This window comes from Falco biarmicus, chromosome 3 (genome assembly GCF_023638135.1).
Source record: "Falco biarmicus isolate bFalBia1 chromosome 3, bFalBia1.pri, whole genome shotgun sequence".
Classification (NCBI taxonomy): Eukaryota; Metazoa; Chordata; class Aves; order Falconiformes; family Falconidae; genus Falco; species Falco biarmicus.
This window is the reverse complement of record NC_079290.1, coordinates 13,618,437-13,643,796: the sequence shown is the minus strand read 5'-3', so window position 1 is coordinate 13,643,796 and position 25,360 is coordinate 13,618,437. Positions and strand designations below refer to the sequence as shown.

The following is a 25,360-nucleotide window of genomic DNA, read 5'->3' as shown; positions in this document are numbered from 1 at the left end:
TATTGCCATAGTAACAGCCCCGTCCCACCTAGTCCCACCTCCCCTGACATTGCCATAGTAACAACACTGCTACATCACCATGGCAACGCCCCCCCCCCCCCCCCATGAAGGAGGGTCGTCACCCAAAGCCAATTCACTCCCCAAGGCACAGGCAGTGAACTGTAGGCAGCGGCACAGGGGTTAAAGATCAGTGTCCTTTATTAATTCATTATTAAAATCCAGACAAAAATCCCTGCCGGCACAGGGACAGGCTGAGGGCGGGCAGCCCACCCGAGGAGGCAGGACCCCTGTCGGAGGCAGCGCTTGGCCTCCCCAGCCGCTCCTACGCAGCAGCAGGGCAAGGCAGGCAGGGGCAGCGCGCACCACGAACAAGCCTGTGCTCCCTCTGCCCCACTTCTTGGCGGAAGGGTGGTCTCTGCTCACCGCCCCAAACGGGGTCCTCGGGGGGTGATGGCAGCTGGCACAGCCCCGAGGGCCACAGTGATGGCCTGTGTGGCACCACCGTCCCTGGAGCATGGGGTGGCTCTGCCCTTTCGGCTCCTGCCATCACCTGCTGGCCAGGATCTCCTCGGTGGCCAGACGGGCGAGCCGGTGGAAATCGAAGGAGAGATATTTCCTCCAGAACCGGCGATCACGGCCATAGACCTGGGCGGGGAAACAGGGGCTGCCTGCAGGGAGCGGGCAAAGCCCCCGGTTAGGAGGGGATGGGCAGGTGCCGGAGCAAGGTGGAAGACACCCAATTTGGCACCTGCCCACCACTCTTACCAATGCCATGAAATACCCTGGCAATGGCTCGGCCAGAGAACTTCTCGTCCTGGCGGATGGCAAGGAAATGGCGGATGTCAGCGCGGATCTGGCTCTCCCACTCCCGCAGCTGCAAAAGAAGGGACATAGCAAGGGCCTCCCTCCTCTTCCTCATCCCAAACCCATCTCTGGTGTCACCTAAACTGGAGGTGCCGTGTACCAGAAATACCAGCTGACAGTCAGAGCCTGAAGCAGCTCCCAATAAAAGTGGATTTGCTCACTTTAGCATCACTGAGATCTTCGTCCTCCTCCTCCTCCTCACAGCCATGTTCAGCCTGCTCTCCAGCAGGCTCCTTCTCGAAGTAGTTGCTGAGCAGAGCCTTCAGGCAGGAGCTCTTCTCCTCCTCCTCCTCCACAGGGTGAGGACTGCAGGTCTGGAAGGCCACACTGTGCCCTGACATCAGTCTCCTCCCTTTCCAGTACCAAAACGGGTCCCAAACTGGGAGGGAGTGGTCTGTAGGGGTTGGGTGGTCTTCACCCACACTCACCTCTGGAAGGCCTGGAAACAGGTGCGGAGTTGGCCAAGAGCCATCTTCTCCCTGGCCACCACCCTTTGGTGGAGGAAATCACAGACGGAGTCCAGCTCCTGGTCGGTGAGGTCACCGTAAGCACGTAGGTGGAAAGAGAAATCTCCAAACTCTACCATGACCCCACTCTTCCCTGCGCTGCAGCTGTCTGAAGGCACCAAGAGCTGGTTGAGCTGGTGCTCACCCAGATCCGGCACTGAAACCCAGCCAGCTGCTGGTGTCACAGGGACTCACCCCTCCAAGGAACGCAGGGACACCAGTACCTTTCCGCAGCTGTGGATCCCACTGGAGCTGGCGCAGGGCACGTTTCACCAGCGCTACTTCCCAACCCATGGAGTCGCTCAGCGAGACCATGTCGAACTCCAGCAAGCTGGCTTGGCTGTGGTCCCTCCCTGCCAGGCGCTCCCGGGCCATGAAGACAGCGACAGGGGGAGACCTGAGGGCAAGAGACACCAGGAACCCACTGGTACCATGGCTTGGAGCCCGTTTTTTACCTCCAGCAGACCCCAGAACCGTGGAGCAGCTCCCACCCAGCAGAGACTATGCTGCGGTGGCTTGCTCCTGGCACAGGGAACACTGTGGCATTCACAGCGGTGCCCCTCGGCGCAGCTCTAACCTCCGCGCTGTGGCCCGGAGCTGCTGGGGTCCCCCATAGCACTGCAGCCGGCAGGAAGAGTAGGTGGGAGGCAGCAGCTCCAGCCAGCGCTGCGGGTGCAGCTCCAGGTAGCACAGGAGGGTCTCGATGCCTGCAAGACAGGGAGGAGCTGCAGAGGGACCCTGATCCCCTTTGGGACCCCCCCTGGCCTCACTTGGGGCCGATTTCCCCACCTCACCTTCCTCCCGTATGTCCAGGGACTCCACAGTTTGTTGGATGGGGATAGCTCGCTCGTGCTTGTAGCACACCCGCTGCCTGCTCTGCCTCGTCACGCTACTGTCCTCTTCCACCATCTCCTCCAAGAGCTCGGCCATTTTGGCATCCTTCACCTCCCCATCCTGCAAGGGATGCACCACGCAGTGTGGTGTCACCAGTCAGAGGACAGGCAGGCTCCTGCCTTCCCTTGTGTGACATCTCAACTGCTCTCTTGCCTGTTCCTGGCCAGATCTTACACCACAGCTCACTTCACCCCAACCTTCCCTCAACTGATTTAAGCTCCCCAATGCGGCCACCAGCCCACAAAGGTTCTTCTGCCTTGTTAGCTCATTACTGAATGAGTTAAGAAGCTGGGAAGGCCACGGGAGTGGGGGCCTCAGCCCCTTCCTCACCCTGATGACATCCTGGTGTTTCTGGTGCAGCTCCAAGCACTTGCAGGGAGAAAAAACCTTCTGCACCAGCTTCTTGACAGTGAAAAAATCCACCGTGTCACCGTAAATGTGGCGTCGCAGCTCGTGGAGATCCCTGCCCTGGGGAGGCAGCGGGAAGCCTTGGGGAAAGACCCCCAGAATTTAGGGGGACCCCCCCACCCTACTGGCAAGCATTACCTCCGGGTCCAAGAAGAGATGGCAGTGAGCTGGCTCACCGTCTCGCCCGGCCCGTCCAATCTCCTGCACGTAACTCTCAAAATTTTTCGGCATGTTGTAATGTACAACACCACGGACATCTGATTTATCCAGCCCCATGCCGAAAGCCACCGTGGCCACCACCACGCGGAGCTGGCCACTCATGAAGCTGTTCTGGATGCGGCAGCGTTCGGCAGCGGATAGGCCAGCATGGTAAGCATCTGCAATCCACTTCAGCGGCTGGCGACCACTCTTCTTTGCTGAAAGCAAGTGGGGAGAGATGTTTTAATGGCATTTAATTAGTGATTTCTCAAAAGCACAGCTGTTAATTAAATCAGGGATGGAAACGAGCAGCAAACCCTGCCTGTGGCAGACATCAGTGCTGGGCAGGAGCAGGGCTGCTGCTTCCTGGCAAAGGGATGTGTGCTCCTTGTTAGCTGCCAGAAGTCGTCAAGCCCTGGTTGGTTTGGAAGCGGGATGGCACGAGCTCACCCAGCTTCAGCAAACAAAGCAGGCTGGGGAGAGGATCCCTGGGGCCAAACACGTCCAGCACTTTGCGAGGCAGAGCTCGGCCACGGATCCAATTGTGGATTTTGAGGGAAAAATAAAGACTCTAAGTCACAGCTACCAGGTTTGGAAAGAAAAACCCTGCAGAGCTGTACAACGAAGGCTCCCTGTGTACTAATCCCACCACCCAGCTTTATTAACCACAGCTAATAAGCATCCATCATTATCGGCTGTCACTAGAAAAAAAAATCAAAGCCCAGTTTTAAAGCCTGCGATGCAGATGGGGGAAGATAAATGCCTTACTGCTGCCAAGGGCATTGCTCTGCACCTGGGGGAGGTGGCTGATGGAGCCAGAAACCTCCGTGGAGAGTCCTGCAAGCACAGCTCGCTCCCTAGGGATTCTCTGTTCCAGTGTGGATTCACCAGACAGGATGTTTTGGGCTCATGCTTCCCTTTGGAGAGTGAGGCTACCTCACCTACCCTTCGCTTTCTTCCTTTCAGCAGTGTCCTGCCCTGGCTCCCTGGCTTCCCTGACCAGCACTCCTTGGAGGCAGGTCCGGATGAGTGCCGCAATGCGAACTGTCTCCTCCCGCCGCGTGCAGTAGACTATGATGGAGTCCAGGCACCCAAAACGCTCCTCTCGCAGCAGGGAGATCAGGGCCTGTGGACAGAGGAGGTAAAGGTGCCCCAAAAGAGCTTGGGGATCTTCTAGGAGATACACCCTGAACCCAGTGTCACAGCAACTAATTTGATTTCTTTAGACCCATCCTGGTCCCTACCTGATCCCTGTCCCTGTCCATCGAGACTGAGAGGTGCAGGTTTGGGGGCACAGCGGTGGAGCGCACCGCTATCCCTTCCTCTGCTGGGATACCCAGGTGTTGGGCCACGTCCCGCACTGTGGCCAGGGTGGCAGTGGCTGTCAGCCCCAGGAAGCAGCGCACGCCCAGGTGATCCCGGAGAACCTGCCAAGAGGGAAAAAGTGGGAGCCTGACGTCCCTCCTCACCCCAACGGGTTCCCTCCGCCTCAGGGTGGGCTTCCCCTCTCACACCTTGCAGACCCGCAGGTAGCAGGGACGGAAATTGTGGGACCACTCGGAGACACAGTGAGCTTCATCAATGCAGGCAAAGGCTACGGCCGGCAGGTGATCAGCAGAGGGCAGGCAGCCAGATCCTGAGCTGCTCCCACCAACCAGCGCCTCAGGGGAGAGCAGCAGCACCTGCACCCCGCCCTGCCTCACCTGCGGGGAGCACCAGAGCAACACAAGGGGTGTTTTACCCGCTCTCCCAGGGAAGCAGGCTGACTGGCACTGCTACTGTCCAGCACTGCCTTCATTGGGATCACGCAGCTGCACGAGCAAGGTGGCACTGGGGACACCTTCACACACACGTGTCTCCCTGAGGCTGGCAGCCCTGAGTCCCTCACCTTCTCCATCGCTGCTTCCCGCTGGGCTTTGGTCATGTTGGAGTGGATACAGACAGCCTTCAGGCATGGCGGCAGCCCCGAGACCTGGAAGCGAGGCCTGTCACCCACTCGTGCCTCCAGTGACTTGGGGGGGAGTCACCACCGAACACCCACCTCCCCATTTTGGGTGCATGTGAGCCTTTAACTGCAGCACTGCACACCCAGCAGCGTCTAAGCAGGAGTTGGGGTGGGAAAACCGGGACATCCAAGCCGTACCTGGTCATTCATCAGGGATACCAAAGGGGAGACAACCAAGGTGATGCACTTGGAGCGCTTGTGGTACAGGTAAGCGGGGAGCTGGTAGCAGAGGGACTTCCCCATCCCCGTCGATAACACCACCAGTGTGGACAGGCCTGGCAGAACGGGGGGTTGGGGACCACCCGTGTGGGAGGGGATCACAGGGAGCCCAAACCCCGCAGAGGAAGAGAGGTCGTGGGGGAAACAAACCCACCTGAGAGGATCCTCATGATGGCCACCTCCTGGCCCGGGCGGAAGGAGCTGTAGCCCAGCGCCTTCAGAGCCTTGAACACCTCCTCTGGGGTCTCTGCAGGGGAAGGACACACAGTCAGGCAGGGACCAGAGGGCCAAACGCACGTGGCCCTACTTGGTGTGCAGCAGGGAGCCATACCTCGAACCTTCCCCTCCGGCCCCAGGCTGTAGAGGGGCTCCATGGGCACAGGGGGAGCAGGTGGCTCGTACATCATCCTTCGCACATCCAGGTAAGTTGGTGCCTCCAAAATCTTTTCAGATCCTTCCCGGCTGCTGCCTCTTCTCTCTGCTAGGGATGAAGGCAGCAGTCAGAATGCACAGATGGATTTTCCTACCCTGCCTGGACTCCCACCACTGCACAGGAGCAAGCCTGGCGAGCCTGCCTGTATTTTAGGCTGGCGTTCCTGGAGGATACGCATCCCAGCATAAACCCAGGCTGGCAAAACCACCTTTTGATCCCAGGGAAACCCCCCCAAGGAGCTCAAACAAACTTCTTAGGGGGAAAAGGAAACAATTCTATGTCCCCAAGAGTTCATCCCAGAGCCAGCCACGGCGTGTCACTGGAGAGCGAGGCGAGCCAGCAGCGCGGCAAGTCCTGGGCCTCACCAGAGAGCTCTGGGCAGATGCTGTTGGTCCTGCGAGCCACTTCTTCCAGCGTGGGCAGGGGAGCCTCCTCTTCTTCATCGGCATGGCTGCTCTCCTCTGGCAGCAGGCCAGCAGCCGTCCCTGCAGGCAGGAAAGGGGTCTCTTCTCTACTTAAATCCACGGTAAAGAAACCACCTCATCTTTTCATCCTCTGCCCCCAAGTTATTATCCCCGAAAACCCTTAAGCCAACAGCAGAGAGAAGCTGCAGGGAGGTGGGAACGCCTGACCAATGTTTCCTGTCCTCCAACCTCTGTCACATCTGCTCCGGCACAGCCAGATCTGAACTCGGCCCACAGCTTTGCCAAACAAACCCCTAATTCAGCACCCAAAGCCTCACCTTGGCCCCGGCACGCCGATGCCCAGTGTCCTGTCCTGCCACAACTGAAGCAGATGTCTGAGCTTCGGTCAATGGATCTGGTGCCTCCCCCGTACTGTTCCGCTTTCTTCTGCCACTTCTGCTTCCACACCTGCAAAGCAGGACCACCTCCAGTTATTTTTATACTTTTATTTTTATTAAAGGTATATTTTATTATATTTGACTTCACCATGGCACCGGGCTTTTGCCAAAGCACTGCATAAACATGCCGAGCTTTAAAAAAACATAGGCCATTTTCTTCCAGCTGCTGCTTGCCTCACCCAGAGATGATCCTAAAGGATTTCACATTGATTAATGGGGAGATATTAAAAAAAACCAAATCAACAGGTTTTTGTGGCAGAGCTGAAGCTGGAAAGGCCGAGTGCCCTCTTTACCCTGCAGGACAAGCCCACTACAGTGAGGTCTTTCCCCTAACACAGGGTCTTCAGGGCAAAGCTGCCACTGAAGACAGGGAAGCTCAGGTAGCAGCAGGAGGGGCAGGGAGCCAAGCTGTGCCTGTGCCGCTCTCCTACAGTGTCACAACATAAATTAACTAAAAGCAAAATATGGAAATGCAAATAGTGGCATGACAACGAGCGACAGCTGGAAGTTTTGAATTTGTATTGGATTGGATGAATTTAAATTTGACTGGAAATGGGTTTGGTGGTGACAGCAGCACAGTTCTGTCCAGCGGGAGGCTTTCAGTGATACCCTGGGAGGTGCTGGCAGTGCTGAGGCAGTCACTGGGCACGGCTTTACCTGTTTGCGAAGGCGATTTCCCCGCAGGGCATAACCTCGGACATGAGATTTCTTCTTCAGGTTAAGCTTGACAAAGTTGCCGCGTCTCTGTGAAGGTGCTCTGCTGGGAAGAGAGGTTGGCTAGGAACCCCCCTGCCCATGTGTGGGGGGCCATCATGTCCCCATCCTCCACCCCTCCGCTCCCGGCTCACGGAATGGCTTTGAGGAAAATAATCTCTAAATCTTTTGTCCCCTAAATGCAACTGAAGGCGATGCAGACACTCAGGGGGAAGTGAAAGGCACGCAGGGCATAATTACATAAGAAAATCAGACTCAAAACCCCCCAAAACTTATTCCTTCCCCTGCCAAACACAAAGGAGGAATTAAGGAAAGAACAGCTCACTATTTATAAAAATTGATAGGAAAAAGTCCCCTTGCTCCCTCAGCATCCTTTTCTGACCACTTTTTGGTGCTTTTGAGTGCCACGAGGCATTGCTGCAGCCTGTTTGATTTGGTTTAACTGCTGGCTTTGTTTCCCAGGGAAAACACTGGTGGGGGCTGGGAACTGAAGGGCTCCAGCAATGCCCCAACAGGAGTTTGAAGCAAGCAGTGAGCTACATTGAGGCAGATGAACTTGCAGCACAGCACCCAGCAGTGCTGCCAGCACACCAGCATTGCTGACAAGGGACAGGACCTACCTGGCAGTGACTGCTCTGCGGGTGGATCTGGGTTTCTCCTCTTCCACCTCCCCCAGGAGGTTTTCTGAGGAATCCAGCACCTTCTCACTCTCCTTTGGGGTTGCCACACACTCTTTCTCCTCCTCCCCTTCCTCCTTGCTCTGCTTCAGCCCGCTGGCAGCACTTAACGCTCCCTCGGCTGAGCCTTGGCGGCACCGCTTGAGCTTTGTGGAAGCTGCCATGCTGTCTCCACCATCTCCACATGGCCTTTTCCTCCTGGAATCTCCCACCGATACTTCTCCACCAGTCCCTTCCTGCTTTGAGGGGGCCCAGCTGACCTCTCCCTGCTCCCCTTCCTGCGTGGCACCCAGTATTGTCCCCTCATCCCCAGGTGTCCCTTGGCACCTCTGCAGCCAGGCAGGATCCAGCGAGCCCAGCCTCTGTGCCACTGTCTGCTTCAGCTGCTGGAATTTATTCGGTGGCAGTGGTGGTGGTGGGGACTTCAGCCCCGCAGCAAGGATGATGGGGGCCAGCTCTGACACTGAGGGAGGAAGGAGGAGATCTCCCGGCTCGCCTCCCTTGCTCTGCAAAGGCTCTGCCGGTGCTGAGGATGCGGCTTTGTCACCACTCCCCAAATTTGTCTGAAGTCTAGGGACAGCTGTGGTCCTCCTGGGAGTCAGGGTCTTCCTTGGGGTCAGGGGTGTCTCCTGCATGTCGGGGGATGGACAGACAGGGGTCAGGTCATCCACTGAAACTCAGTGCCCTGCCTCCAAATCAAACAGGACCCTTGCCAGTGTTTGTGGGTGTTCCCTACCCCCAGCTCCCACCCTCCACTAACAGTGGGGGATTCTGGCCGGAGCAGGCCATGACTTCTGAGCAGCCACAAGAGGGAAAAGAGGTCACAAGCAGCTTCAGGAGAAGCTTCTCTGAGCCGCAGTGCTCAGTGCTGATTCCCAGCAAGCCCTAACCTTCCTGGCAGCTCCCAGGTTGGATTTCAGCTTCATCCCATAGTATTGCACTGAGGCTTTTGGCACAGCGTGGCTGCGATGGTTCAGCTTGGGGGCTTTTGGCTGCCGGTTCAGGTGTGCACCCCAACAACCGAAGTCTGGCACCTGCAAATGACACCCACAAACTATTAAATCCAAACCATTAAATCCCTTAACCTGTTAAATCCAAACTTTTAAATCCCCAAACTGTGAATCCTATCACAAAGATGAGCTCCAATACCTCCAAGAGGAGAAAGGAGCTGGAGAACAAGCACGGTATTATCACGCCACAGTGTCTTTTGGCCACAGACAGCGCAGACAGCACATACAGCACCTCTTGGGGAGAAAAAAAAACCCTGGAGCAGTTATTGCCTCACCTGAAGTACAGGGACTGGCTTAATTGTTGCCTTGTTAAGAGGCAATTGTATTGAGTTAAGAGGCAATTGCTGAAAGCCTGCACTTTCAGCAGCCTGGATGCTGGCGAGTGTAAAGCACATGAGGGACTGCAGGTGTTAAATTTCCTACCCCCACCCTTACATGCTCTGTTTGGGGTGCCTTATTCATCCACCAAGCCAAAAATAGGTGTTATATGGTGCCAGTTGGACAATTTTCCCTCCTAAGGTCAAATAAACTGCTTTATAAACAGGAGGGACAACCGTGGCTTTGCCTGCAGTGAAGGACAAAGTGGAAACACCCTGAAGCGCTTGCATCAAGGGTGAGGAAAGGCTCCTGGAGACAAAACTCAAGGCCAGAGTGGGGGTTTCTCCAGTACCTGCTCTGCAGTTGGAATCTCCTGTGCTGCTGGCTGGCAGGAGGGGCTAAGCTGGGAAGGATCCAACTCCTTTCTTTGCTGCTTGAGCATCTTGTACTCCTTGTAGAGCCCTGTAACAGCAAGTAAAGGCTGGTTTTGGGTACACGTGGTACTTACTGTAAAACCTCATCAGTTTCTGCATTAACATATGCTGCTAAAGACTGCCCCCTCGATGTCAAACCCTTGGCATGAGGGGTCACCCCCAGCCTTGAAGCACCACCTTGGGGTGGTAGGGTGGCACAGCTGCCACTCACGTTGGGTGTCCTCTGGAGCTGCTTCGATGTCCGCCTGCAAGGCAAATGCGCAAGAGATCATTATTTCAGGCTATGGAGGAAATTATCGTTATTTTCTGTGACTGCAGAACGAGAAAGGGCTTCTATCTCTTTGCTAGTTTGTTTTTTTTTTCCCCCAAATAAAATTGTGGTTGGGGCAGTGTTACGCTTGTTCCAGACTCGAGGATGTCTGTTCTGTAACTTCTTTAGGTACAAAATGACGGGCCTTACGGCAGTGTCGTCAGGCTTTGCCAGGGGAGCCTCGCTCGGCTTTGCCGGTGCAGGAAACAGGCTACAGGGAGAGGCAGGGACCCTGCCGGGGGCGCAGCGTGCTGCCCGCCGGGGCAGTGATCCCGGGAAAGGGCTCCCGGCGAGCGAGCAGCCCCCCCCGGGGGATCCCCGTCAGGGCTTTCCGGCCCACCCGGGTGCTGCCGCAGCCCCGCCGCCAGCACCAGCCGGGGCAGGGCCCCACGGGCCTCGGCCCCCGCGCCGTCCCCGGGCACCGGCTACCTGGCTGGGCCTGCGCCGCCGCTCACGGAGGAAGGCCGCCTCCCATTGCTTCAGCAGGGCCTTCACCTCCTGCTGCCGCTCCATGGCGCCCGGGGGTACTCAGGCACCCGAGCCTCAGAGCGGCGGGGGAGCGGGGAGCGGCAGGGAAGCGAACCTCCCGCTCCCGCCGCGCCTCAGCCAATGGGAAGGGAAGGAGAGGTGACGGACAGCGGCAGAAGGCAATAAGAAAGCGAAGAGCTGTGGCGTCGCCGAGGAACGGTTTTGGGCCCGCCTTCCCTATGAGAGTGCGTTCTCTGATTGGTGCGCGCTCGTGTCAGGCGGCAGCACGCATGCGCAGGGGCGGAGCAGCGGCGCGCCCAGTGGAGAGCTGGGGGCTGCGGGAGCGCGGTGAGGGGGCGGGGCCGGGGGACGCCATCTTGGGGGGGCTGGGCGTCCCTATGATGGGGTGGCCGGGTTAGAGGTGCTGGGGGGCCCGTGTGCTAGGGGGGGCAGTTTACGGGTCTCACCATGGGGTGCCCCTTTGGTGAGGGGCTCTACCCTCCTGCCGTGGGGGGCCTTTGAGGGGCAGGATGTGTGCCGCCTGCTGAGGAGGTGCCGTGGGGCTGCCCCTGCGCCGTGGGGCTGCCTGTGGAGCCATGTTCTGCACCCCCCAGCCTCACCTGCTGTCTGTCTGCTCCCTCCCTGCCCACAGCCCCTCGGTGCCGGGTGCCATGCACTCCCTCGTCTTCCTCTGTGCCCGCCGGCTGCTGAGCCACCACCCCAGTGCCCGCCGTGCCCTGGACTTGCTCCCCGCTGAGCTCTACCCCGTCCTCTTCCAAGCCGCTTTCCTGGACGGGCGGACACTGGCGCTGCGGGACCTGGTGGGGATGTGGCCCTTCCCCGTCCTCAGCTTCCAGCAGCTGCTGGGCCACCATAGCCGTTACCGTGACCGTCACCCACTCCTTGGGGAGAAACCCAGCAAATTGTGTGTGCAGGCTGTCATTTTGGCTGTCGTGGCACATCTCCGCCAGGTGCTGCAGGAGCCCTGCCATGGCACCAGGTGGGTACTGGGATGCCAAATGCCATGAGAGCCGTTTCCTTCCTCCTCGGGGTGATGGAGGTGACGATGCTTGTCCTGGGGCTGCGAGCTTTGGCTGTGGTGAAGGGAGGGAGCTGTGGGTTGGCACTGGGTTTGTTTTGTGCACCGGTAACACTGGAGGAGAGCAGGACTGTGACCCTCACCCTGCATCAGGGCAGGAGTGAGCCACCAGATAGCCACAGCTCTCCCAGGAGCCAGCTGCATGGTTGTTGCAGTTCCCCAGTTTCCCTGCTCGTTTATTTACCTGTTTCTTGTCTTTGCCCAGCAAGAGACGGTGCTGCCTGCGGGTGCTGGACATGACGGGTCTCCAGGACGACGACACCGACCGCGGCCCGGAGAGGATGAGTCTGTGGTCTGGCACAGTGGCATTGGCCAAAGCCTGCATTGAAGTCTCCAAACACCAAAGCGAGTGCCTGAAACGCGGCTCCAAGCGACATAAAGGTCCCTCCGGTGCCTCAGCGGCCCTGCAGCCCATCGGCGTGGAGGTCCGTGCCGATCTCTTTGTCAACTGCACGTCCTATGGCATCCTACGGGATGCTCTACAGACTGGCACGGCCAGCCCCCTGTGCCTCAGATGCCGGGATTTCCACGCTGAGGAGCTCTCTGTCGCCAGCACTGTTTGTTTGCTGGAGTCCTTGGAACCCACCGGCGTGCGGCGGGTGGATCTGCGCTTCAACAACCTGGGCCTGGCAGGCCTCTGTGCCATTTTGCCGCACCTCGCCAGATTCACCAACCTCCTCAGCCTCAAGCTGCCCTACAGCAACATCGATGTGCGGCGGCTTGTGACGGGGACGGATGCCGGCCTCCAGCGCCTCGCCATGGAGCTAGGAAGGCTGCCCTGCCTTAAGGAACTCAACTTGGGTTCCTCCCGGCTTTCAGGGAAACTGAGGCAACTTCTCGGGTAAGTTCCTGGCGGAGCAGGTCCCTGACCTGCCCTGGGGTGGGGAATTCAAGGGTTCCCGCTCGCACGTGGGGGTTTGGGATTTGGGTGGGTTGGCTGCCATTCCCTAGTGTGGTTCGGTTCCACCAGGAATATGGGAGCCGTCCCCCGCATCGTTCAAAGATTTAATACAAGGTTTAGTGCGGTGGCAGCTCCCTCCTGGCCCACACCCTGCACGGTGACGGCCTCGGGGGGCTCATGGCTCACTCTCCCCACCCCGGCAGCGACCTGCAGGTTCCCCTGGAAAGCCTGGAGCTGGCCTTCTGCTACCTCCTTCCCAGCGACCTCGCCTTCCTTTCCCAAAGCCCTCATGCTCCAGCGCTGAAGAAGTTGGACCTGAGCGGCCACAACATCTCCGAGAACTTTCTCCAACCTCTCCAGCATCTCCTGGAGGAGACCTCGGCCTCTCTCCTCCACCTGGACCTCATGGAGTGCCAGCTGACAGACGCCCGGCTGGAGGCCCTGCTGCCGGCCCTCTGCCGTTGCTCCCGTCTCCACTGCCTGGGACTTTTTGGCAACCCCCTTTCCACGCGGGGACTCCAGACCTTGTTAGGGAAAACTGTGGTTCTGCCAGATTTACACCTGGTTGTCTACCCTTACCCCGTGGACTGCTACAGCCAGGAGCCGCCCCAGCTGCCCTCTGCCTCTGGCTGGCTCTTTGAGGACGTGGTGGATGAGGAACGCTTCGCTGCGGTGAGCACCAAGCTGCGCCAGATGCTGGTGAACTCTGGCAGAGCCAGCGCTGTCTGGACCACCAGTCTCTGCCGGCACAGCGCCCTCGACTACTTTGCCTTGTAGCTGGTGCAAAGCTTGGAGCCTTCCCCCTGCCCCATGGCACCCGGTGAAGCGCCGCAGCCTCACCGATGCGCCGCAGCCCCTCCCTCCTCCCCAGATTTGGTGTTTCCTCCTTGTCCTGGTGCTTTTCCAATACCTTTCACTGTCTCAGTGTTCACCAGCATCAGCCCCAGCCGGCCTCGTGTCTCAGGCCATGCCTCGTGTCTCTGGGACAGCACGCCGACTACGGGCAGACCGGTGTCTAGGCCATCCTTAGCTGATTAATTAATGCCGGGAGTCTGGTTAATAAATTGCAGTTGCTTGGGAGGTGTTGGGGTTATGACAGAAACTGCAACCATGGCACTGCTTAGGGCAGACCCTGCAATAACTCTGCACTTGTGCTTTGTTCCCCAAAGCCCCCCCATACCCCAAGTCCCGGGGGGCGTTTGGCGCACTGCAGTGAGGAGACAGCACAGCTCGCCCGTGAGGTTTTAGCTTTTTTTTTTTTTTTTTTTTTTTTTCCCCAGAGCCTAGCAGGGGTCCTGGCCGCCACGGCAGGGCACACCCTGCCATGGGTGAGCCGGTGCTGGGTCTGCCCCCTGTTTTCTCATCGGCGTGGGGGTGCTGGGGGTCCATACCCCATCCCCACCTCACTGGTGATGGGGATGGCTTGGGATCCCCACCTCAGCCCTGACGTGGGGTGATGGGGACAGCCAGCGCTTCCCCAGCACAGCCCGGTGTGCCGGCGCGGAGCAGCGGCAGCAGTTCCTGGGTGAGCTGGTAGCGCTGCCCTTCCCAGGTGAAATGAGTGGGGGGCTGCGCCTGCCCGCAGCCGTACTCGAAGCCGGGACTCCACTCGAAGGCCAGCGCTGAGCGCACCAAGCCTGCGCCACCCGCCTGCGCCGGTGCCGGATGGTAGAGCCGCCCGTTTTCCGGCAACATCACCAAGCTCTGGGGCTGGAAGGGCACAGCCAGGCGCTCACCACCGCCGCAGTAGGAGAGGAGCTGGCGCCCGCCGGCACCCGGCAGCAGCTGGGTGAAGACGATGGGACGATCGTCACACCGGAGGAAGTTCCGCTCCCGGCCGCAGAGTGACAGGAACGGGAACTCGGCCTCGTAACGCCCGCTCCGGTTCGGCTCCAGCCGCTTGAAGAAGAAGGTGAGGAACCCTACATCTGCCGGGCGGGCAGGTGTCAGCTCACTGCGCCCCCGCAGTTAACCCCCAGGGGGGTGATTAGCCGCGGGGTAGGGGGCTGTTCATTAGTGGGACCCTATTTTGGGGGGCTGGCAGAGGGAGGAGCAGTCGGCTTGGAGGAATTACTGTGCCGGGAAGCGCAAGCGGAAGCTATTAATAGCAGGAGCTACTTAATTAATAAGGTAATGAATATGCAAATAACAACCTGCAAAGGCACCGGTGTGGGGGGCACCCTCCCTCCCTGACCCTGCTGCCAAGTGCGCAGCTGCCCCTCCCCCCAATTAAGCCCGAGACCACAACTGAGATGAGATCCCAATGAAGGATGAGACCCCAGTTAAGGATCAGATCCTGATTAAGGCTCTGCCCCCCAATTAAGGATGAGGGGGGGGCGGGGAGGGTGGGGGTTCTGGGGGTGCTGGTACCTTTGAAGCACGTGATGAAGTTCTTGACTTTAGTGTCATCCAGGAAAAGCTGTGGAAAAGCAGAAAAAAGCCTCAAAACTGCCTGAAGCCCCTGGCAGGAAGATCCTGGCAGGATACTTTTGGGATCCATCTAGGGTCTGTTTGGGATCCTTTTGGGATCTATCCAGGGTCTGCCTGGGGTCTGTCCCGCGTCCATTTAGGGTCTTTTGGTGGTGGTGGGGTGGGGGGTTGTCCAGGGTCTGTTTGGGATCTTTTGCGATCCATCCAGGGTCTGCCTGGGGTCTCACTGGCATCTGTCCAGGATCCATCTGGGATCTGCCATGGACCCATGTGGGTTCTCCTTGGGATCTCTCTGGGATCTGTCTGAGTTTCATCCATCCAGGATCTGTCCTGAGTGGGTCTAGAGTTTTTTGGAGAGGGATCTGTCTGCAGGATTTGTCTTGGGTTTGTTTGGGATCTATCTGGGGCCTGTCCCAGGCCTTTCTGGGATCTGTTTGGGATCTGTCTGGAGTCTGATTGGGGTGTGACTAGAATCTGTGCGGGGTCCCTGTCTGGGGTCTGTCCTGAGTCCATCTAGGGTCTCTCTGGGGTCTGTCTGGGATCCATCTGGGATTGGTCTGGGGTCTGTCCTCACTCCGCCCAGGGTTTTTTTTAGATCTGTCTGGGATCTGTCCGAGATCTGTCCTGAGCTTGTCTGGGCTGTTCGAGATCCATCTGGGATCTGTCCAGGGCCCACCTGGGGCCTCTGTGGGGTCTGTCCGGGATCCCTGTGTCTGGGATTGGGCTGGGATCCACCCGGGACCCGGTGCCCCCGTTTACCCCCCGGTGCCGCGCCCCCCCCGGAGCGAGGGGCCCCGGTGCGGTGTCGGTACCTGGCCCTGGTGGTCGAGGTAGTAGAAGTACTCGCGGGTGCGCGGCGCCGGGCTCTGCCCCTGCCGGTACCCGGCCCCGGCCCCGGCCCGCAGCGCCGCCACCAGCCGCATCCCGCCCCGGCGCGGCCCCGACACACCGCCCCGGCCCCGCCCCGCCCCCACGGCCCCGCCCCCGGAAGCGGCCGGTCCGGGCCGGTCCCACAGCGGCACCGCTCCGGGCGGAGCCTGCGCCGGCCCCGGAAGCCCGGGGCGGGGGAGCTGCCCCTGGGAACACCCAGAGCGCCGGTAGATCCCCCGTCGCCTTTGGGCACCCAGAGCCCCTGTAGGCACCCCCCCCGCTGCCTATGGACTCCCAGAGCCCCCGTAGACCCCTGCTGCCTATGGATACCCATGCACCCCTGGGCGCCCCTGTAGACACTCACAGCCCCCATGGGCACCCGCCCCACCCCGCACGGCCCGTGAACTGCTGCAGGCATCTCTGCACCCCGACAGACACCCACGCACCTCTATAGACACCGGCACGTGCGCTCCTGCATACACCATTACACACTATATAGACACCCATGTACCCCCTGTGCACCCCTGTATATGCCCACACCCCCTATAGGCACCCATGCAACTCTATAGGCAGCCATACCACCTATAGGCACCCATGCGGGCACCTGTACCCCCTATAGACACCCATACTATCTGTACACATCCAGCTGCCCCTACAGATAATCTCCTGGCCTACAGATGATACCCATACTCCCTACAGACACCCATACCTGAATAGACACCCTCCTCTATGGACACCCATACACCCCGTGTGCCCCTATACACACTCCTTACACCCCCTATAGATACTCAGACCCCTATAGAGACCCATGTACCCCTATAAAGACTCACTCCATAGACATGCTCGCACCCCTGTATAGACGCACGTGATCCCGTACACACCCATACCTCTCCTAGATACACCAACCCACCCCTACAGACACCCCTGCACCCTATACACCCCTGCACCCACTCTGTGCCCTATACACACCCATATATCCATGCACCCTATACACTGTCATACCCTCCCTGTGCCCCTTCCCTGCACCCCTGTGCAACCCCTCTGTGTAGCCTGGGCATCTTTATGTACACCTATATATATCCCTGTGTAGATTTATGTACCTCTGGGGACGTTTATATACCCCTATATACACCCTATCCATACCCTATGCAGCTTCATGTACCCATATATACTGCAGTGCTTCCCCATCTCTTGCTATGCCCCTGTATATCCCATGTGCACCCCCTGTTTGACCCTATACACCTCCCAGCACCCCTATACACCCTGCATACACCCTATGTGCATTCCTACGCCCCCTGGGTGGATCTATACATCCCATACACCCTTGGGGGTGGTGGTGGGGGTACGCACACTGCCCCATGCATCCTATACTGCCTGGTACACCCTATACTGCTTGCAGGGGGTGCCCATACACTATACAGCCTGCATGGCAGGTGCTCATGACTATGTACACCCCTATAGAGGCTATATGGCATGGGTGGGCCTTATATAGAGCCCTCTGCAGCTTACATGGGCCCTATACAGCCCTGCACACCCCATAGCGTGCAGCCAGGCCCTTGCAGCCACCCCTATAGGGCCTCTGTGCCCACCACCCCCCCCCCCCACCCCCCAGCCCTTGATCTGCTCCAGAGTGAACGAGCAGCAACAAAGCACTGTCCATACATAGCTTTATTCACATGATGGGGCGGCGCTTCTATACGTCCACCCCCCCCAATTACAGAGTTCGGCAGCCCATGGGACCCCCCTCCACCCCCCCGAAACACCCCCCCACCCCTGGGGGAGGGAGGGGGGCCGGATCCTGCTCCCTGCCCCCACAGCACTGTGGGGAGGGTCCCGCCGTGGCGGGGGTGGGTTTGTCTCTTTTTTTTTTTTTTTTTAAATAATTTTCTCATTTTTAATAATAAATAAAACCTTGAGTCTAAAAAAAAAAATTGGAGGGGGAGGAGAGAGAAAAAAATCAAGAAAAAAATATAAAAACTGGAGGAAAATAAAAATAATTCAATGGAAACTGAGGAAGCCGGGACCCCCCCCGCTGCCCCCCCCACCCCCCCCCCCCCCCCCCGGCACCTGGCAGTGAGCAGAGCTGGGAGGTAGCGCTGGGCTGTCCCCTCCAGGAGACACCCCCACCCCGGGGAGCCCCCCACATCCCCCCTGGGCGCCCCCCCCCCCTTGAGAAAATAGCATCTGGCCCAAAAATTAGGGGGTTCTAATTAATAACTCTCTTTATAGACCTATATACTCTGATGGGTGCCCCCCCTGCCCTGGTGGGTGCCCCTCGGGTCCTTGGGTGCCCCCAACGGTCCTGCTTTGCCCTGGGTGGAGCCGAAGGCACTTGGGGGTGGCCATGGGGAGGGGGGACCCATCCCGCTGCTGGGGGGGCCCTTCGACTCCAGTGGTGCGGATGGGGGAGATGGGGGTGCCAAGGTGGGTCCAAGAGCAGGAGATGATGGGTGTCAAGGCAGGCTGGCCAGGAGCAGGAGGAGATGGTGGGTGCTGAGATGGGTCCAGGAGAAGCAGGAGGAGACGATGGGTGTCAATATGTGTCCAGCCAGCCCATGCAGAGATGACACCAAGACAGGTTGGGCAGGACCAGGAGAAGACGATGGGTCCCAAGATGGGTTGGGCAGGACAAGAAGATGATGTGATTCCAAGATGGGCTGGGCAGGACTGGGAGGAGATAACGAGTGCCAAAATGTGTCTAGCTGGGCCAAGCAGAGATGGTGGGGGCCAAGATGGGTTTGGCAGAACCAGGAGGAGATGACAGGCACCAAGATGGGTCCAGCAGAGCCAAGCAGAGATGATGGGCACCAGGATGGGTTTGGCACTACCAGGAGATGATGGGTGCCAAGATGGGCTGGGCAGGACCTAGAGGAGAGGATGGGTGCTAAGATGTGTCCAGCAGGGTCAAGTAGAGATGATGGGTGCCAAGATGACTTTGGCAGGACCAGGAGGAGATGACAGGCATCAAGACGGGCCCAGGAGAAGCAGGAGATGATGGGTGCCAAGGTGGGTCCAGCAAGAGGACGTTACAGGTGCCAGGATGTGTCCACCAGGGCCAAGCACAGATCATGGGTGGCAAGATGAGTTGGGCAGGACTAGGAACAGGTGATGGGCACTGAGGTGGGTCTAATGGGACCAGAAGATGATGGGCACCAAGGTGGTCCAGTAGGGTCAAGCAGATTACAGGCACCAAGATGGGTTGGGCAGGACCAGGAGATGACAGGCACCAAGATGGGTCCAGGAAAAGCACGACATGACAGGTGCCAAGATGGTCCAGCAAGGCCAAGCAGAGAGGAAGGGTACCAAGATGAGTTGGGCAGGACCAGGAGGAGATGACAAGCACCACACTGGGTCCAGAGAAGCAGAAGGAGACGACAGGTGCCAAGATGTGTCCAGCAGGGCTAAGCAGAGATAACAGGTGCCAAAATGGTGTGCGCAGGTCCAGGAGGAGATCATGAGCTCCAAGGTGGGTCCAGGAGGACCATTAGGATACGACATGCCAAGATGTGTCCAGCAGGACAAAGCAGAGATGATGGCCACCAAGGTAGGTCCAGCAGGAGCAGAAGATGGTGGATGCCAAGATGGGTCCAGGAGAAGCAGAAGATGATGGGCACCCTGATGGGTCCAGCAGGACCAGGAAGAGATGATGGACACCAAGGTGGGTCCAGGAGGACCAAACAGAGATTATGGGTGCCAAGGTAGGTTGGGCAGGACCAGGAAGAGATGATGGGTGCCAAGATGAGTCCAGCAGGGCCAGGCAGAGATGATGGGTGTCAGGATGGGTCTTTCAAGGCCAGCAGCAAATGATGGTCCTGTGACAGGTCCAGCAGGGCCAAGCAGACATGGTAGGTGTCAGGATGGGTCTTTCAAGGCCAGCAGCAGATGATGGTCCTGTGACAGGTCCAGCAGGGCCAAGCAGACATGGTGGGTGATGAGACAGGTCCTTTGGGGTCCAGCGATGCCAGCATGTGGTGAGATGGATCCGGTGCAGTGCCAAGGATGGGCACTGTGTTGTCTGTGGGCAGTGACCTGCCTGCCCAGGTCCTCCAGCACCCCAGGATGGGCAACGGGCTGCAATGAGCCACCTGGGGCACAACAGCTCCCAAAGGGACCCCAAGCACCCACTCCTGGGTGCACCCAGCTCTGCCGCAAGATGCACCCCCGTTGTGCCCGTGGTCTTCTTCCCTGTGGGCTGGGACTCTCCTGGCACTGGGACAACTTGCTGCTCTGGTCCCTAATGTGCCACGTTCTCTGGGTGCTCGACCTTTGCTCAGCTCAGCACCAGCGGCTCCTCCTGACCCTGGAGGTGCTCCCTGCCCCATGGCTGCCCCACAGATCTGCTCTCAGCCAAAGACCCAAACCCAACAGAGATGCGGGGGAGCCCATTTGGCTCCCCCCGTCCCTGCCCAGCCTCCGCTGTACCCTACACCATCACCCGCTCGCCAGGTCCCTGCTGCCACCCACAGCCATGCAGGACACCTGGGCTGGAGATGCCGCCTGTCCGTGGGGAACCAGGATGCTCCTTGCCTGCTCTGCAGGTGCTGCTGTCCCTGGGGACCCCCTAAAGTGGCTGATGCCTCTGGCTGGTGAAGAGGTGGGCAGTGAGATGGCCAGAGGATCGGGGTGGGGCATGGGGAACAGTCCTGTGTCTTGTTGCAAGATGGGCAGAGGGGGATGGAGATGGGCAAGGGTGCCATGGTGTTGGGCCGGGGTGTGTGTGAGCCACCCAACACCCTTCTTCTGTAGGGTCTGGCTTGTGCTCCTCGGCCGAGTGGGGTCGGAGGGAGGGGGCTCATGGGGGGGACTCAGTGGCAGCTGCTATAGGACGCCCTCCATGAAGCTGGTGTCAAGGTGCTGGATGAGCACCCGGATGAAGGACATCTCCTTGCGGGTGTTCTCGAAGATGATCCGCGGGTCGTCTGACTGGCAGCGCAGACAGTTGGGGGCCATCACCATGGCCAGGTTATTGACATCCATCTTGGTGACAGCTACGTTGGCTGGCTGCACGAACACCTGTGGTGGGAGGGAGGAGGAAGGCAGCGGTGATGTTGTGGTGGGAGACAGGTGGAGGCACCACGTGGACCTCCTGGTTCTTGGAAGAGATGGGTGTCACCATGTGGGTAACCCCACAGCAATGTGAGGAACCCAAAGCCACCTCAAGAGAGGCAACCAGGCTGGGAGGTGGCCTCAGAGGGGACACAGGGGGGGCCCTGGCCATACCTGTAGGAAGCGGATGAGGTAGCACAGCACCATTTTGTTGATCCTGGGCAGAGAGTGGACGACAGCAATGGCCGCCTCGGGGTTCTCATAGTGGGTGATGCACTGCTCGTAAAACTCATGGGGGATCAGTGGCTCCTCCAGCTCTCGGTACCACAGCTTCAGCAGGGAGGCTGAGGATCGGGGAGAAGATGGGGAGATGTGAGACTTGGTGGATGGAGAGCCTGATTCTGCACCCCACACAGCGCCCCAGCATCCTACCGGGAACATGGGGGTCCTCCAGGCCAGTGGGGATCTTCCACTGGTCCACCTGCAGCTTGAGTGCATTGACCTCATCGATGTCACCAGGGACTCTGCAGGGGGAAGAAACATCAGCCACCAAGAAAAAGATGGGGACCCACCTGCCTCACACCCCGGCAGGCTTTGGGGGTCCCTCTGGGTGCTTGCAGAGTTCAAGGAGAGACAAGAGGGGACATCAGCTGGGGATGGAGCCATTTTGGGACCTGGTTGCTGCCCCACCGGGATGTGGCATGGGGCTGGTGGGTGGTGTGCAGACCCCAAGACCCCAACATGACTCTGGTGGGCGCCAGAGAACAGGCATGACCCTGCCATGGAGAAATCCCCATGGCCTTGGAGCAAGGAGGAGCTGGGGGGCTGCTCTCTGTCCCACACGAGAAGGCACCCATGGGGACATGGGGAGGGGGGTAGCTGCCCCATAATGAGGCGAGTCATTATGGCTTCCCCCATGAAAAGATCTGGGTTGCCACCATTCTGGGGGTCTCCCCACAGCCATAAGTGGCTTTACCTGAAGATGCCCTCGGTCTGGTCCCCGTTGAGTGCCAGGACCTCCTCAGAGAGGCGGGTCTGCACCCAGGGCAGCTGCCGGTCAGGGTACCGCTCCTTCTGCATGTTGATGATGTCCTGCAGGGAGCTGCCGAACATGGAAGGGTTGAAGACGGCGTTCTTGGCATGGCGAATCTCCTCGATGTTTGGCTTCTTCAGGCCCTGTGAGAGACAAGAGAAGCCACCGGTGCTGTCAGGACCTGCAGCTGGTGTCCCCGAAGCCACGATGGGCATGTGTAGTCCTGCTCAACCCCATCACCCCATGGCCGAGCTCTAGGGCTGGTTGTGACACATCCAGAGCCTAAGCCCATCACGTGATGGGGACAGTGGATGGAGCCATGGATGAACTCCAGCCAACCTGGCCAAAATCTCCAGTGGCGCTGCACACCAGCAGCTCAGTGCCAAAATGTGTCCGGTGGGCAGATGCCTCCACCTACCATCTTGATTCAAAAGTGAATCCAGCCCTGGGGACTCTCCCCATGGTGCTTGGTAGGACCTCCATGCTCTGCCATGGGGCCACGGCCATGCTGGAGCATCTACATCAACAAGATGAGCCATGGCTCTGGGATGCTTCTGGAAAGCACAGCACCAGCACCAAGGCTGGTTTATCTGTGCCTGTTTGAAGCGGGGGCACTGCCACTGCCACCAGCACTGGATCCTGCATGGTGTGGGGCCAGGGGAAACCTCCCAGTTCCCTCAACGGCTGGGTGGGTGGTTTGGTCACAGGAGGGCACTGCTGTTCTTCCCACCACGCAGGAGATGTGGGCAGCCTTGTCAAGATGCAGAAGGGATGGATGCAGCAGATGTGTGCATGGTGAGACACAAAAGAGAAGATGGTTAGAGTGGATGTGTGTGTGTGGTGGAATGAAGATGGATGCAGTGGACATGTGCATGGTGGGATGCAGGAGAAATGGACGCAGTGGACATGTGCATTGTGGGATGCAGGAGAGGCGATGGATCCAGTGGACGTGTGTGGTGGGATGCAGGAGAGGAGATGGACGCAGTGGACATGTGTGTGGTGGGACGCAGGAGAGGAGATGGACGCAGCTCCCTGACAGCTGGATCCTGTACTCCAGACAGAGCCAATGACAGAACGAGCTGCCCCAGCCATGCCTCGAGCTGCTGGTGGCCTTCAGGTCCTCAGTCGCTCCTGTCTTTGCCTTAAAAAGTCAGCAGGATATGGCCACCAACGAGCCCTTGGGAAGCCCAGTGGGTGACACAGCCCCTCCCACTGCTGGGCCTTGTCTCAGCAGATGTTACTGGGAAGAGCTGAGCTGCTGCGGACGGAGGAGAGGTCCCGGTGTCTCTCTCTATCCCCACGAAACGAGGAGGGCGACACTGAGGCAGCTGTGGTGGTGATGGTGGTGCCACCATGAAGAGCATCCCAGGCTGTACATTAATCCTTATCTGGGGTACTTTATTAAATAAATCAGCTGCCACCCTAACGGCAGTGATGGCCCGAGGGACGGATCTGGCTTGGCGTGCTGCCGTGGTGACAGCAACCCAGGAGTGAGGGGCCAGCAAGGCAGCCCCCCACTGAAAGCTGGGGTAGATGGGAGCTGCTGCAGCATCCTCTTCAGTCCTTGGCATGCTTTTGCTCTGGACTTCTGCTCCCAGGATCATTTCCTTAATCCCTGTTTGATCTGCTGGTGATGGGCAGGTTTGGGAAGGACCTGGGGGACCCCAGAAGGTCCCTGGAGGGGATGCAGTGATGGGCAAACCATGCTGGAGGTGCCTGGAGTATCCTCACCATAGATCTGGCACAAGCTGCTCTGCTGCTTCCAGCGCTCTCCAGTTTCATCTCCTCCTCCTCCTCCTCCAGACCCCATCCCCACACCCCAGCAGCCCCCTTGGTGGCCCCAGCTGGGGGGTGGTTGCCCACCGCTGCCCTTCCCATGCCCAATGGTTGGACGATACCTTCTTGGCGCCTGTCAGAGCTGCCTTCTGCAGCTTGTTGTAGCAGTACTTGGCGTAAGTGCTTATTGCCACCCCTGCAAGAGAAAACAGAGAGTGGGGTGGGGTGGGAGTGGGGTGTCAGCTCTGGGTCATGGGGGGTGTCTGCCCCCTGCCAAGGGGGGTGACACTCATCCCAGCTCCAGGAGGGTATGAGGGTCCCCCCGGGAGGTGGGTCAGTGCTGCTGCTACTCCATCTCTGTCCCCATCACCACTCCCAGGGAGCGGTTTGAGGAGGACGAAGTCCCCTTGGGACCCTTCTTGCAGGGACTGTCCCCACAACGCAACCCACTCCCCAAGAGCTTCAGACCTTGAGGCAGCCATGTCCTCCTACCCACTAAACGTGGAGCCCTGGAGCCTCCTCAGCTCCATCCTCTCCCCATTCACTCTGGTGGCCTCATGCAGGGTTGTCCCAGCTTTTGGGGCTGATTTTTCACCCTGCAGCCATCACTTACACTGTCACCTCCCCTACACCATCTACCTTCTCTTCCTGATGCCACTACTTCCACTCTCATCCCTCTCCGCACCATCTATCCTCTCCTCCTGATTTGCTTCAATAAGGAGATGGCACCCTCAACCTTCAGATCATCTCCAAGATGCCAATGAGCTCATCCCAAGGGGTGCTCCAGCATCCTGCAGCGGAGAGCCCTGAGGACCTGATGGTACTTTTTGGACCACCCCAGAAGATGCTGGCAGCCCTATAAATGCTTCCAAGAGCCTAAAAACAGGCAAACTGAACAAAAAAATCCATCATCTTGGACCTTCTCTCCTTTGGTAGCTTTGAAACCATGATGCCAGCACTGGCCCTGCCATTGGCGTGGCTTTTGTGCCACTGGAGCCACATGTCCTGGAGCATCCTGACCCTGTCATGCTGGTGAGAAAGCTCCAGGAGCTAAAAATGTGCCTTTTCTATTTAATATTGCTGCAAAAGAAGGGAAAAAGGGCTCCTGGAGAAGAGCTGGTGGCTGGCAGCTGCTCACCGTCCCGATCCCGCAACGGGCACTTTTTCGTTAAAACCAAGCTTGGAGACTTGGGATCACGTACTTTTCCTTCTGTCTCTGAGGCTGTTGTTTTCAAAGGGTTTCCCTGATAGTTTTTCACTGCAGTAAATGCTCCAAAGGGGCTGGTGGATGCATGGTGGGGCCTGAAGCCACTCTGACGGAGGGGGCTTGGGGGATGTCCAGGACTGGGTGACCCCACATCTGGTGCCCATTCATCAAATCATTGAATAGTTTGGGTTGGAAGGGACCTTTGAAGGTCATTTAGCTCAGCCCCGCTGCGATGAGCAGGGGCATCAGGTTGCTAGTTTGGACGCAGCCCAGGAGATGGTTGGCTTCCTGGGCTGCGAGTGCACATTGCTGGCTCATGTCCAGTGGGGACTTCTCCAAGTGGGGACTTGTCACCCAGGAATGTCTCCAAGTACTTATCCATCCCTTCATCCCCCAGCCTGTGTGACTACCAGGGTTTGCCTGCACCCAGCTGCAGGACCTTGCCCTTGGCCTGGTTGAATCTCATGAGGTTCACGTGAGTCTGACTTCTCCAGCTTGTCCGGGTCCGTCAGGCGGGTCGACCCCACCACTCAGCTTAATGTCATCTCCAAACCTGCTGACGGTGCACTCAGTCCCACCATCTACATCGCTGATGAAGATATTGAACAGCAACCTTAATCCATGGATGCTGTTAAAGCCGTTTCTGGGGGTGCCTCCACCCACCAAGTTCCAGGTCCC

General features: G+C 58.5%; 4 protein-coding genes across 15 annotated transcripts in view; 1 reads left to right on the top strand and 3 right to left on the bottom strand.

Moving 5' to 3' along the window:
* Window positions 1–173: 173 nt before the first annotated feature.
* Window positions 174–10,515, bottom strand: RECQL4 (RecQ like helicase 4). 6 transcript variants are annotated; one of them, XM_056331236.1, is made up of 24 exons: window positions 10,282–10,515; window positions 9,754–9,787; window positions 9,461–9,570; window positions 8,671–8,814; window positions 7,724–8,409; window positions 7,047–7,149; window positions 6,270–6,399; window positions 5,893–6,012; window positions 5,426–5,575; window positions 5,249–5,341; window positions 5,014–5,150; window positions 4,759–4,842; window positions 4,385–4,573; window positions 4,115–4,297; window positions 3,816–3,996; window positions 2,811–3,088; window positions 2,595–2,732; window positions 2,165–2,324; window positions 1,948–2,077; window positions 1,595–1,767; window positions 1,293–1,479; window positions 1,026–1,191; window positions 766–874; window positions 174–645 (listed from the first exon to the last, which is right to left on the bottom strand). In XM_056331236.1, the coding sequence occupies exons 1-24, from the start codon at window positions 10,363–10,365 to the stop codon at window positions 632–634; spliced, it is 3,783 nt and encodes a 1,260-aa protein (XP_056187211.1). In that variant the 5' UTR covers window positions 10,366–10,515; the 3' UTR covers window positions 174–631. The 6 variants fall into 6 exon arrangements, 5 of the variants coding, with proteins under 5 accessions (XP_056187211.1, XP_056187210.1, XP_056187208.1 ...); XM_056331235.1 differs by having other exon boundaries at window positions 176–668; window positions 5,426–5,572; XM_056331233.1 differs by having other exon boundaries at window positions 177–668.
* Window positions 10,516–10,600: 85 nt separating this feature from the next.
* On the top strand, window positions 10,601–13,466 carry LRRC14 (leucine rich repeat containing 14). 2 transcript variants are annotated; one of them, XM_056331246.1, is made up of 4 exons: window positions 10,601–10,668; window positions 10,973–11,320; window positions 11,625–12,260; window positions 12,524–13,466. In XM_056331246.1, exons 2-4 carry the CDS (start codon window positions 10,992–10,994, stop codon window positions 13,095–13,097), a joined length of 1,539 nt encoding a protein of 512 aa, XP_056187221.1. In that variant the 5' UTR covers window positions 10,601–10,668; window positions 10,973–10,991; the 3' UTR covers window positions 13,098–13,466. The 2 variants fall into 2 exon arrangements, with proteins under 2 accessions (XP_056187221.1, XP_056187220.1); XM_056331245.1 differs by lacking the exon at window positions 10,601–10,668 and having other exon boundaries at window positions 10,755–11,320.
* A 136-nt stretch (window positions 13,467–13,602) lies between these two features.
* Window positions 13,603–15,787, bottom strand: C3H8orf82 (chromosome 3 C8orf82 homolog). Its single transcript, XM_056331247.1, has 3 exons — window positions 15,563–15,787; window positions 14,691–14,739; window positions 13,603–14,248 (listed from the first exon to the last, which is right to left on the bottom strand). Exons 1-3 carry the CDS (start codon window positions 15,671–15,673, stop codon window positions 13,758–13,760), a joined length of 651 nt encoding a protein of 216 aa, XP_056187222.1. The 5' UTR covers window positions 15,674–15,787; the 3' UTR covers window positions 13,603–13,757.
* A 2,141-nt stretch (window positions 15,788–17,928) lies between these two features.
* ARHGAP39 (Rho GTPase activating protein 39) overlaps window positions 17,929–25,360 on the bottom strand; it is a 148,165-nt gene continuing 140,733 nt past the window's right edge. For all 6 annotated transcript variants that reach the window (XM_056331239.1, XM_056331238.1, XM_056331241.1 and 3 more), the window contains 5 exons: window positions 23,598–23,671; window positions 21,643–21,842; window positions 21,099–21,190; window positions 20,841–21,010; window positions 17,929–20,633 (listed from right to left, as the gene is read on the bottom strand). In XM_056331239.1, coding sequence (XP_056187214.1) covers window positions 20,439–20,633; window positions 20,841–21,010; window positions 21,099–21,190; window positions 21,643–21,842; window positions 23,598–23,671 — 731 coding nt within the window. In that variant the 3' untranslated portion in view covers window positions 17,929–20,438. The remainder of the gene's footprint in view (window positions 20,634–20,840; window positions 21,011–21,098; window positions 21,191–21,642; window positions 21,843–23,597; window positions 23,672–25,360) is intronic.